Source organism: Leuciscus leuciscus (assembly GCF_965113295.1).
Source record: "Leuciscus leuciscus genome assembly, chromosome: 18".
Taxonomy (NCBI): Eukaryota; Metazoa; Chordata; class Actinopteri; order Cypriniformes; family Leuciscidae; genus Leuciscus; species Leuciscus leuciscus.
This window is the reverse complement of record NC_138742.1, coordinates 35222898-35236866: the sequence shown is the minus strand read 5'-3', so window position 1 is coordinate 35236866 and position 13969 is coordinate 35222898. Positions and strand designations below refer to the sequence as shown.

At 39.1% G+C, this 13969-nt stretch overlaps 2 protein-coding genes and 1 long non-coding RNA gene across 5 annotated transcripts in view; 1 reads left to right on the top strand and 2 right to left on the bottom strand.

The window, feature by feature from the left end:
• The window catches only part of irf10 (interferon regulatory factor 10), a 76123-nt gene that overhangs the window by 54953 nt on the left and 7201 nt on the right, over window positions 1–13969 (bottom strand). The gene's annotated exons all lie outside the window — the stretch shown is intronic.
• Window positions 965–3749, bottom strand: LOC309480247 (uncharacterized protein; the record flags this gene model as incomplete). Its single annotated transcript, XM_082144659.1, has 6 exons — window positions 965–1182; window positions 1234–1719; window positions 1874–2014; window positions 2066–2110; window positions 2265–2501; window positions 3710–3749. 6 exons carry the CDS (start codon window positions 3747–3749, stop codon window positions 1172–1174), a joined length of 960 nt encoding a protein of 319 aa, XP_082000785.1. The 3' UTR covers window positions 965–1171.
• LOC309480372 lies at window positions 7421–12435 on the top strand. Its single transcript, XR_014199602.1, has 3 exons — window positions 7421–8809; window positions 9418–9455; window positions 10064–12435. It is a non-coding gene; the product is annotated as an uncharacterized lncRNA (long non-coding RNA).

Sequence of the window (13969 nt, the reverse complement as noted above, 5' to 3'; positions counted from 1 at the left end):
GCGACTTACATTGCATTATCCTATACATTTATACATAGGTATGTGCAATCCCCTGGGATCAAACCCACAACCTTGCGTTGTTAACGCAGTGCTCTTACCACTGAGCTACAGGAAAGCTACTTTTCAATCTAAGTCTAAATCTAAGTCTAAATCTAAGTTTAAATCTAAGTATAAACGGGTATTCTTATCTCTCCCGCGCCCCCAGAGTGTGGAAGAACAGCAGGAGGACGGTCCATCCACTTCTGGTGCACAGATGAACAGTTCAGTGATTTCCAGTAAATGCCACAGTTTAATTCTGTTGAATTTGTTTAGAACTACATTATGTAACTCTAATATACTACTGTGTTTTCAGTTGCCAGTTAAGGAGTTATATAGACTTCATCTTATTTAAAAAAAAAAAAAAGCAATATTTTATTTATTAATAAAAGATTAATTTTATTAATAAAAATGTACTGAAAGAATGAATGAGGTGTTTAAACACCACTTCCTCTTTAAAAAGGGGAGGAGACCGAAAGAAACTCTGGGTTTACTGAAGAAAACCTGCTCCCGACCAGGTTAGGTTCACAGAGTAAGTTACCATGGTAACTGACTCTGAGTATAAGTTACCTCTCTTTCTGAAACAGGCTTGACTTACTCTGCTTTCTCAGGTTTAACATACCTCCCATTCTGAAACAGAAAACTCAGAGTTTCCCTCATTTCAGGGTTAACATACTCAGAGTTTTCACTTAACCTCCTTTCTGAAACAGGCCCCTGAGGCTTCCTACACCGTAAACTAAACACAGTAAAGGCCTATTTATACTTCTGCGTCGGACCTACGCCGAAGCCTCTACACTGTAGGCAACGCGTTGGTTTTAATTTATACTTCTGCATCGTTGTCCGAGTTGACGCGCAATTACTCATGCAGAGGGACCGTATGAAACCCAGAGGGAGGGGTTCTAGAAGACCAATCACAGCGCTTTTGCATCCGCTTAGAATTGACGCGTTGTTACATTTCTGGAGAGGTGCACGTCAGGGTACGCCGAAGGGTACGCGCGCTAAACACAGCCTACGACGTAGCTACGGCATAAGTTCGACGCAGAAGTATAAATAGGCCTTAACGAACAATGACGTCGATTTGACCATATCAATGCGAGCGCGAGTCCGATGATGAAACACTGGAAGAACTAGTTATTCAACCCGAACCTCCATCAGGACGACTCGAGCAGGACTCAGTGTTTCTCAGTGAACCCGAACCTCCATCAGGACGACTCGAGCAGGACTCAGTGTTCCTCAGTGAACCTCCATCAGGACGACTCGAGCAGGACTCAGTGTTTCTCAGTGAACCCGAACCTCCATCAGGACGACTCGAGCAGGACTCAGTGTTCCTCAGTGAACCTCCATCAGGACAACTCGAGCAGGACTCAGTGTTTCTCAGTGAACCCGAACCTCCATCAGGACGACTCCAGCAGGACTCAGTGTTCCTCAGTGAACCTCCATCAGGACGACTCGAGCAGGACTCAGTGTTTCTCAGTGAACCCGAACCTCCATCAGGACGACTCGAGCAGGACTCAGTGTTTCTCAGTGAACCCGAACCTCCATCAGGACGACTCGAGCAGGACTCAGTGTTTCTCAGTGAACCCGAACCTCCATCAGGACGACTCGAGCAGGACTCAGTGTTTCTCAGTGAACCCGAACCTCCATCAGGACGACTCCAGCAGGACTCAGTGTTCCTCAGTGAACCTCCATCAGGACGACTCGAGCAGGACTCAAGTGTTTCTCAGTGAACCCGAACCTCCATCAGGACGACTCGAGCAGGACTCAGTGTTTCTCAGTGAACCCGAACCTCCATCAGGACGACTCGAGCAGGACTCAGTGTTCCTCAGTGAACCCGAACCTCCATCAGGACGACTCGAGCAGGACTCAGTGTTCCTCAGTGAACCTCCATCAGGACGACTCGAGCAGGACTCAGTGTTTCTCAGTGAACCCGAACCTCCATCAGGACGACTCGAGCAGGACTCAGTGTTCCTCAGTGAACCTCCATCAGGACAACTCGAGCAGGACTCAGTGTTTCTCAGTGAACCCGAACCTCCATCAGGACGACTCCAGCAGGACTCAGTGTTCCTCAGTGAACCTCCATCAGGACGACTCGAGCAGGACTCAAGTGTTTCTCAGTGAACCCGAACCTCCATCAGGACGACTCGAGCAGGACTCAGTGTTTCTCAGTGAACCCGAACCTCCATCAGGACGACTCGAGCAGGACTCAGTGTTCCTCAGTGAACCCGAACCTCCATCAGGACGACTCGAGCAGGACTCAGTGTTCCTCAGTGAACCTCCATCAGGACGACTCGAGCAGGACTCAGTGTTTCTCAGTGAACCCGAACCTCCATCAGGACGACTCGAGCAGGACTCAGTGTTCCTCAGTGAACCTCCATCAGGACAACTCGAGCAGGACTCAGTGTTTCTCAGTGAACCCGAACCTCCATCAGGACGACTCCAGCAGGACTCAGTGTTCCTCAGTGAACCTCCATCAGGACGACTCGAGCAGGACTCAGTGTTTCTCAGTGAACCCGAACCTCCATCAGGACGACTCGAGCAGGACTCAGTGTTTCTCAGTGAACCCGAACCTCCATCAGGACGACTCGAGCAGGACTCAGTGTTTCTCAGTGAACCCGAACCTCCATCAGGACGACTCGAGCAGGACTCAGTGTTTCTCAGTGAACCCGAACCTCCATCAGGACGACTCCAGCAGGACTCAGTGTTCCTCAGTGAACCTCCATCAGGACGACTCGAGCAGGACTCAAGTGTTTCTCAGTGAACCCGAACCTCCATCAGGACGACTCGAGCAGGACTCAGTGTTTCTCAGTGAACCCGAACCTCCATCAGGACGACTCGAGCAGGACTCAGTGTTTCTCAGTGATACACTACTCAGTTTGAGGGACATTATGAGATGTTGCAACTGTAATTCCTCACCATCAGCATTAACAAGTGCATGTCCATCAACAAACCCAATATTTTACATGTACTCATTTATTTACACAGTATTTTTGTAATACATAGCAGTGAACATGTGGAAACTGTATCAATAACAGTGCATGTATGCAATACATTAGCCGAGCTCTAGCGTGAATGACTGATGTAACATAAATGTTGGTAAAACAGATCTTGCTCCATGCTTAATATTTCCTCTGAGTAGTGAGAACGACAGACGATCTGCATTAATAGACACAGTTTTAGGTAATAGTGGCCCCACAGCTGATTAGCAGAAGTATTTCAGTAAGACAGTGATAACGTGAGTTAGCCAGTTAGCAGGAGACCTACACAATATAAAACTCAAAACTAAGTATTTTGAACACCATCTTTCAAGAGCAAGCGGTTTGCGAATCCTGCACTGAACTCCGAGATTTGAGAAGCAGTCGTCAGTGAAATAAAGGGAACACAGTAGGGGTTTCACAACTACTGATTTTTGCTAGTCGACTAGTTTTGCATAACAGTCGACGACTAGTCGACTAGTCGTTAAATTATTTATTCATTAAATTGACGCATTAACGCATTGAGCATTGTTAAGGAAGACAGAGGAAGGAGTTCTGGTGAATTATTGGAAATGTGTGTTTGAAATTCAGAAATAACATAATAAATAAATTCATCAGTTATTCTTGTGTTAATACAAAAACAGCAGCATTCATTTAAAACATTCTTGTAATTAAAACATTCTTGTTATGAACTGCCACACCACACGCATCAGCGAACGTTGCAGATAAACATTGCCACATGGCTAGCCTCTGACAATAACATTGTCAACATCACAACATATTTTTTGCATATAGTTTTAACTGTGCATTTTTCATTGCATCTTTAAGCAAATATTATTTAAGCATATAGGCCGATACAAGTTTGATGTAGGTTATACTGAACCACTATATTTTTGTATCACCTGCGACACACTGGCTGCGTGGCGTGAGCAACAGCTTAACAGGTTGGAGTTTGCACACTGCCTGCGTGAGACACGCGATTCAGGCGCGGCTCGAACCGCTAGAGTGCAGAACACCGGAGTTTGTATGGACCGAAGTGCATGCCTGAGCTTGTGTTTTCGGTTAAGCTGCGTTGCTTTGACATTGTGGAAAATAGAATAATAGAAACAAAATGTATTAGTCTTTTTACCCGTTATTATCAATCTAAATTAATCTCGTTTTTAATTTAACTTAATTTCGTTTTTCTTTATTTAAATTTCGTTTTTTCTTTATTTAAATTTCGTTTTTCTTTTTTAAATTTCTTTTTTTCTTTTTTAAATTTCGTTTTTTCTTAATTTAAATTTCATTTGTTTTATTTAGCCTAAATTTAGTTTTTTCTTTATTTAAATTTAGTTTTTTCTTTATTTAAATTTCGTTTTTCTTTTTTTAAATCTACCCTTTAGCCTACTGTGTCAGTAATTTGTTAGTCAGAAAAATATTAGACAACCTTAAAAGTATCGCTTAAGTTAACAGACCTGTGTGTGTGCGTTTTATATCACCAGTGCTGTGTCCGTTCTCGTAGCCCTGCCCGTGTGAGGTGCGCCATTTCCCATTCGCGCTGTTCTGTAGTTTACTAAATGTTTATTAATTCTGAATGTGTCCCGTTTTGCGTGTCCATCTATATTGCACCAAATGCGACACTGCACTCCATGACCTTGACCGTTTTGGACGCATAGGTACCTCAGCGCCTGACGCCATTTTGTTTTCCGACTAGTCGATTAGGGCCGACAGCGCCGACTAGTGGTTGTGACAGTCGACTAGTCGGCTAGTCGACTAGTTGATGAAACCCCTAGAACACAGCATTAGGATTATACTGCTGTGATACCGTGGTAAAGATGAACTTCAACCTCTGATTCTCTACATGCTTGTCCTTGGGCAGTGAATAAAAACTGGCTTTACCTTCACATTGTAAAGCACAGCGTCTTCTCGACATGATGCTCTCCAGTGTCCACAGGAATCAGCTGCTGGTTGAAGTTTTCCCGGGTGTCTGCGTGCGCAATAAGTGGGCGGGCAATATGCTAATGTTTCGCCTTGACATCACAACGAAGCGGCTTATGATTCTATTGAAAAACCATTCATTTTCTAGTCATTTTTTCTGAGCTTTTCCCTTTTGTATTGTGTCTCATCTCTATTTCTGTAGTCTTGGCTGACACGTTTGCTGTTGTGTCAGTCGACTAACTTCCAAACAGCATATTTCAAATACTACTGCAAACGTGGATTAGCGTGACGCGTTTTCTGCACGAATTTTAAACACGAGTTGAACTACTGAAGTGTTGAACTTTTTTTATTGCTTGTTTTTTTCTCTCCATTTCTTTTCTCCTTTTCAAATAAGTTTTTTCTTATTGAACATGATATATAATTATAGAATAAATCTCCCTTGTGAACTGAATTTTTCTGGGACTATTACTGTGATTTATTGTGTAACTGGTGGTTACTTTTTCTTGCTATTTAAAATAGCAATATTTCTTGTTTAAAATATTGAAATATAAAATATATATTTTGTATTATAATATTGATGGTGTTTTGGTGTTAGAAAAATAATATTTAGGTTTCATAAATTTAGACTGTTTTGTGCAGTCGTGAGTTATAAGTTTCGATTTTCAATTGAATTAAATCCATTGAAGTCAATGGAGTTCATACTGGTAATCCTCATATTATTAGTATGTTAGTATGTTCATATACTATAGTATGTTCATATATTTAATATACTGATTCTCATGAATATTGATGAAAACTTAAAAACTTTTGTGCATTCACTTATTAAGAAGTTACTGATTAAATATTATATGTTATATTAGTTGAAAAATAGTTATGACTGTTTTATAAGCTTTCGTTCCACCGGGTTCATGCCGACCCTGGAATCCAAAAGTTAATGCATTAGGAGTGTTGAGTGTTCAACTTAGTTGAAGTGTAACTCTGAGCAGAAACTAAATATTTACGGAAGCCTCCGATCAGGAGTAACGGTTGGAATAAAGTAGTAGACTGACAGAATTGCATCAAGAAGCTTTTGTTTTACCCGACAGACTTCATTCATATAGACATTTATGATAATGCTGACATTTAAAGAGAGAGAACATTATGTGAGTAAATAATTTTTTTAGTGGCTCTTCGACACGAACCCGTCCTAAACAGCGTGCCTCTGCGCTCCGTGTTGTGCTGGACAAATAAAATCAGTCATAATCAGTGAATTCCACTTCTTATGTTATTTGTATCAGTATTTATTTATTGATCCTTATTATTTTCAAATATTGTTTCTAAATGTTATTTACATATAAAAATGCCTATTATGGTATTCAAGATTAAGCAGTATCTTATTTAATGGAAACTTATTTTTACAGTTAGTTATGTAAGTTATTGTAGAATAAAGGATAAACTGAAATTCACAGCATTTCAACACAACTTCTGTTCACATTTGGCGGAGGACACATTATACTTATGATAATAAGCCATAAGCTAATAATTTACTCGCCCTCGTGTGAAAATGTAGTTTACTAATTTTAATAGGGGAGCGCGGGGCTAGTTGTAACACGCTTGTTTTAAATACTTCCGCACATGCTTGGATGATGAAACTTTGTGTATTTACTAGTTGCCATATCAACACTATATAGAAAAATTTTTATTTTTTTGAAAGATATCCATAGACATTTATTAAACCATAGCAAAAGTAAATTTCTTACTTAAGTTAATTTTTCATCTCTATTTTTTGTGTTTATTTAAAATAAGACAAATCTGATATTATTTTAATCTCCAAGATGTTATTTAACAGTTGAGATAGTTCTTTAATGCTTCGCTAACTAGCAGAAGACACTAGCAGGGTTTAAACCCCAGTTGTGCAGGCGAGGAATGTTGTAACACTGCGTTACAATGTGCCCCTATTAGAAATATGCTATTATATTCTATACTTTTATTAATTTTATTGGGAAAACGTGAGAAAAAGGTGAATAAAGACTGAGAGTCAATGTTCAGAAATGACTTATTATTTATTTGTTTTGAACTATGTTGTATAGCTGTGTTTTCATGTGTTCGTAGTCAAAACTCAAAAAAAAAATTATATTTAATTATTAAAAATTGCCATTATTTTATATGAAAAAGTTTTTTAATTGTATTTTATTTAGAAAATATTTTTGTTTGTTTTGTATATATTTTTTATTAGATCAGATAACATTTTAAGCTGTCATATGTTATGTTACAATGTGCCCCACACATGTTACAATGTACCCCACCTATGGGGCATGTTGTCACATTTCACTTCCATTCTTTCGGGGTATGTCAAGAAAAAAGTATATACTGTATTAATAAAACAAAACCACATAATTGTACTAGACATGTGGGAAATTAATGTGGGAAAAAATAAATACTCTGAACCATAAGTAGATTTACACAAACTGAGAAAGTCAAAAAGCGTTAGGTTGTGCCCCACTCTCCCCTACGTATCATAGAGTAGAAGCTCAAACGTGTGTCACATGATGCAGGAAAAGCAATGGTTTGTTTCTAGCTTCCTTGTTTACTAAATGTAATTTGCTCATATGTGAATAAAAGCCTAAATTAAATCTGTGTGATCGTATCACTGTCACAGCTGGAGGCTGTAATGATCTCACCGCCATGGAGAATAAATAGAAAGTCATTAATAATCAGCTCACAAAGGAAACATGCAGGAGATAACCAGGAATAAAGTATAACACAACCTCATAATACAAAGACGACACGGATCAATGAACAGAGGAAACTAAGGGTATTAATACACAGAGATAACATGGTGACTAAATGAACAACAGGTGAACGAAATCAACCAGAAACCATAGAAACTAACAATAATCAGAACTCAGGAAAAGCAGCACAGAATGAACACGAACGAGGCCGTTACAATCTCTTCACAAGACTTGGATTTAACCGCTTGATTCATTTTACAATGCCTTTATGAGCTTTTTGATCTTCTAAGTTTTGGTTACGTGGAATTTCAATGGAGGGACAAAAACCTTGAAAAAGCACCAACCTTAAGGGTTTGGAAGTATATGAGGGTGAGTAAATGATGACACAGTTTTTATTTTTGGTATTAAGTGTTTACCCTTAAATTGCTGAAGTGTTCCGTTAAGTTCAGTTATGCACTGACTATTTCACTCTAAACAAAACAAAGGGACCAAAACAGGTCCTTTATGAACTCAAACGCAATGATCTCCAGCAGAGGGCTCTCCTTCCGTCTTCTTTACCACTTCATGAACTACATTCCCATAACCATTTGCCTGGACTCATCATGTTCTGATTACTGCCACATGTTTGTTAGGGGAGTGACGAGACACTTATCTCACGAGAACGAGACCAGATTTTTGCACAATATTTGTTAGAAATCCTCAATGACAAAATTCATGACTGGAAAAAGAGCCTGCAGGAGCATTTTGAAATGTTTTAGCTGATCATCTTGTAATGAATGTAATTTCAGTTCGACTTTATGAGAATTATCAAATGCATTGAAAGACAACAATATACAAGCACTGTAAAAGGTTTTGCCACAAACTCAACTGACTGGCTTCTCTCAAGTATGATTTCACATGAGTCTCTTCAGACCTGTGGTAGATTTATTATACTCTATTACTGCACATGAATTATGAGCTTCCAGACCTACTGACTGAGGCTGTGTGGGACCTCCTAATGGAACTATTTTCCACAAATTGAACATGGAAATAAAAACAGTATAAATAACAAAAATAAGTAATGTTTTTTTCTTAGTCTTACTAAGTGCAAACAATAAGTGCAACCATGATTAAAGTACTCTCTCAGTAAGTGCAAACAGAGAGCAGAGCAACAACTACACAGTCCAGAGACAGGTTTGATACAGGGAGACAGGTTTGATACAGGGAGACAGGTTTGATACAGGGAGACAGGTTTGATACAGAGAGACGGGTTTGATACAGAGAGACAGGTTTGATACAGGGAGACAGGTTTGATACAGGGAGACAGGTTTGATACAGGGAGACAGGTTTGATACAGAGAGACAGGTTTGATACAGAGAGACAGGTTTGATACAGGGAGACAGGTTTGATACAGGGAGACAGGTTTGATACAGAGAGACGGGTTTGATACAGGGAGACAGGTTTGATACAGAGAGACGGGTTTGATACAGAGAGACAGGTTTGATACAGGGAGACAGGTTTGATACAGAGAGACGGGTTTGATACAGAGAGACAGGTTTGATACAGGGAGACAGGTTTGATACAGAGAGACAGGTTTGATACAGAGAGACAGGTTTGATACAGAGAGACAGGTTTGATACAGGGAGACAGGTTTGATACAGGGAGACAGGTTTGATACAGAGAGACAGGTTTGATACAGAGAGACGGGTTTGATACAGGGAGACGGGTTTGATACAGAGAGACAGGTTTGATACAGAGAGACAGGTTTGATACAGAGAGACAGGTTTGATACAGAGAGACAGGTTTGATACAGAGAGACGGGTTTGATACAGGGAGACAGGTTTGATACAGAGAGACAGGTTTGATACAGAGAGACGGGTTTGATACAGGGAGACAGGTTTGATACAGAGAGACAGGTTTGATACAGAGAGACGGGTTTGATACAGGGAGACAGGTTTGATACAGAGAGACGGGTTTGATACAGAGAGACAGGTTTGATACAGGGAGACAGGTTTGATACAGAGAGACAGGTTTGATACAGAGAGACGGGTTTGATACAGAGAGACAGGTTTGATACAGGGAGACAGGTTTGATACAGAGAGACAGGTTTGATACAGAGAGACAGGTTTGATACAGAGAGACAGGTTTGATACAGGGAGACAGGTTTGATACAGGGAGACAGGTTTGATACAGAGAGACAGGTTTGATACAGAGAGACGGGTTTGATACAGGGAGACGGGTTTGATACAGAGAGACAGGTTTGATACAGAGAGACAGGTTTGATACAGAGAGACAGGTTTGATACAGAGAGACAGGTTTGATACAGAGAGACGGGTTTGATACAGAGAGACGGGTTTGATACAGAGAGACAGGTTTGATACAGAGAGACAGGTTTGATACAGAGAGACAGGTTTGATACAGAGAGACAGGTTTGATACAGGGAGACAGGGTATTGTATGCAGCCTAATTTGAGCGCATCAGGAGCTCGTGTTTTACTTCCACTTTCAAATTTGCGATCGCATGGACTCTGTGTATCGGGAGCGGCGGTGCGCATTCTACAAGATAAGACATTAATCAGACGCTTAGGCTCTGTTGCTCAACGAATCCTCCGCCATCATCATCCTCCGCCTGCTGACTGTGTCTGTGTGTGACTGCAACTCGTGCTGGATGAGCAGAGCAGACGTTTACAATAGTTTACAATGGTTTTCATTTGTATAAAAACAGCAAAACGACAGTGGTGTTATGTGAATGTAGCGGTGGCGTATTCTATGCTAATTTCCCCCTCACGTTCCGTCATGGCGATATCGTGAGACAGCTCGTCACACTCCTACTGTTTGTCAGTATCAGGTTTATGTTTGCCTATTTAAACCCTGTGTGTTCATTCACTCGTTGTGAAGTCTTGTTGGTGTAACACTGCATTTCTGAGCGCTACTTCTGGTTTCTGTGTCATGGTTTTGATCTTCTGTTTGCCTGTGCCTTGGACTTTTGTTAGTATCTGGATGGTTTACTCTGTGGTTTTGACCTTATGCCTGTTTTATGGATTATGATTATGGATTACACTCCATAAAGCTGCATTTGTCTCTACGCAGTACGTAACAAATAGTTACATTGATAATGACGATTATTTTGCTAAAAATCTGAATTATTGCACTTTCACCTATAAGCATAAATCAAGAGAATGTCAATCCATATGCATGGTTTATTGACCTCATATTTGTTATAAAAAAAGAAGCAAATTACAAACAATAGGACAAACACGATAGAGATAAAAACTAAATAAACTACGTTTTTCTGGTACAGTAGGTTTATTTAACATGTATACATGTATTTAACATCTTTTGTTGTTTGATGAACATTAATGACACTGATGGGTATTTTAGGCTGCTGTCACTTTAAGGCCGAATGCTAGGATCTAACATACCGACACATATCTGGTTTTCACCGAACTGTTGACATTCACTTAAGCCTTCACCAGCTGTATTTACATGAGATTCTCCACATGATGGACATTTGGACAACTGTGTCTGTATTTGACCATTCAGGACCAAAGAGAACTGGCGCTGTCTGAGAGAACGCTTCTTGTGCACGTCATTCAGCTTAATATCTTGATAAACTCTTTTTTAAGATCCTCGTTAAATGTACACATACACGATTTTTTGACATCTTCGCATCTGAATTGATCTCCGCACGCTCTAATATCCCGCCTTCACTAATTGCAAGTTAACCGATGTTTCTCAGAAATATACCATGATGAGATTGGCTACCTTTGATTAGGCTATTCTTGCGTGACAGAAGACTGCTACTCTCTTTTATGATCATCTAGCCAAGACAATTTAGGAAAGAAGAAATACGGGACAAAACATAATTTCATAATAGGTCGGGACACTAAAAATATAAAAATAGAGCTGAAATACGGGACTGTCCCGGGGAAAACGGGGCGTCTGGTCACCCTACTCAAAGGAGATCACTGAACTTCAACATACGTGTGGTTTCAGATCATCCGCACCTCTTACACTGCATTATATTATAAGGATTATATTATATAGATTACTTACAGATTGTAGTCTGTTGCTGATTCCAAATTACATGACACAAATTTTTTTTAGTAACGTAATTCATTACATTTTAGGTAATATAATTGGACTACTTTTTGATTACTTTTAGGTTACTTTTGATCTAACTTGCCATCAGTTAGAATTGAATAGGATAATATTGTACCATATTGATATAAAAATACAAAGAGAAAGAAAATATATTCCTTTCTTAGTTTTCAACAACATGAAGTGCACTAAACATTATTAAATGATGTCAGGATTTCCCAGAATGGGATTCATGAAGGAACTGCAGGGGGTTTGTGAGTTTAATTAAAGACAAAAGCCTTCTAAAGACATCACTACATGGTTAAAGGACTTACTGAATGTGTTTTTCAGGAGTTGATTCGATAGGCAGTGTTGCAATGATGAGAAAACACTGTGAAATGGTTTCTGTAAATCCAGTGGGCAAATGATTTGTGGCCTCTCAATTACAAAATAAATGTATTACATTTTCAATACGTAAGCAATATAGCTTTTAGAAAGGAAAATCTAAGACATGAAAAAGAAGAATAAGTGAGAATCAATAAATTATAAATGGCTTACTGCTATTGTGTGAATAATATGTAATCATGTAATCAATAAAAAAATTGCTGTAAAAAAAACGGCCAAATTTTACAGTAACATGATGTTTTCCATTAAAACAGCAATATCCCATAGAAAAAAAATGCATTCTGGGTGATATTTGTCGTTTTCGAGAAAGTAGCCTACAGGAATATACTGTGAATTAACAGCTCAAAGTCGGCACTGTGTTCCACATCACACCCTATACCCTCAATCACTATTCCCTACAGTAGTTCACTAATATAGTCCACTTGACTGAGTGAACAATTTCATAATTAATTCAGTTAATTTTCTAAGTGAATTCAGACACTAATGAACACCTGCTGTTAGCAGAATCACTGAAGGAAAGAGGAACAAGATCTCAGCAGAGGAGGATACAGCATTACCAGCTTCACTTATTACTAACCAGACTGACTTTATTTCTGTCAGACGTCTACAGAAGGTCTTATTAAAAGGTGACAGAGGTTTAGATGTCATTTTATTTTCATTTGATGTGACCATGATGGTGATCAGTGATTGCTTTAGTTGGGCTCTTGACCCTTGACCTTTGAACAGTAGTTCAATCTTTGGCTGTGATAGCTGTGTCTTTAAAATAGATTTGCAAATGATGTGGCAAAAAAGCTGAAAGAAAACAGGATCAGACGACAATGACTGTTGGTTAACGGTCACAATCATCATCTATTGGTCTGATTCACTGATCTCATTTATTGTTGAATGTATTTATTTGGATGATGTTTTGTTATTATTGATTATTGTATCACTGTGATTTGACATCCAGAAAATATGAAGGATTTTAAAAAGTTTATTCTCAGAACATTTTGAACTTCTAGATCAGCCAGACACACACAGACATCAATGAATCGGCGTATGAATCTCAATCATAAGTTTCATGCTGCAATGCATGTTGGGTATCAGCATAGTACAAAACAATCGTCCATTACTCCCAGCATGCATTGCAGCATGAATAAATTATGCAGCTGAATTGTCTGGTTATTTTCTTAAATTTTTACTTTTTGCTTTTATTTTTGCTGTTGGTTTTGTGTTGACTTAAGTAGTGTGATTTGTGATGTTCAGATTTGATGTTATCTTTTTTGTTGATTGTCACGATTGTTGAGATTCATTGGCTGATTCTTGATGTCTGTGTGTGTCTCACTGAAGCCGTAGTTCACTTTCTTTCTTTTTTTGAGAATGATGAGTTTAAAAATCCTTCATACTTGATTACGCAGCAGTGCTTGATCTTTTGCTGTAGTTTCACAGTGTAGTAATATAAAATTAAGTGGTATTAAAACAACACATTTTTGATAAGGGATTAGACACGGGATGTGATCGGTGATCCAAACATTATGTGATGACATCATAATCAGCAACACCTGATCTCAATTTGTTTGGCTTTGTTTCTTAAAAACACAGTTACAGCAGTCAGAGAAAAACTAATGTTAAAGTCAAGGGTCAAGAGCCCAACTAAAGCAAACACTGATCACCATAATGGTGACGTCAAATGAAACAAAACAACATATAAACTTATGTTAATTCTCAATAGGAATTTCTGTAGATGTATGAAAATAAATAAAGTCAGTCTGGTCAGTAATAAGTGAAGCTGGTAATGCTGTTTGTGGAGTTGTTTAATCCTCCTCTGCTGAGATCTTGAGAGATGTAATGTCTTCTGTGGCTGAAGTCAGTTGTAAGTCTTGTGTTTCGC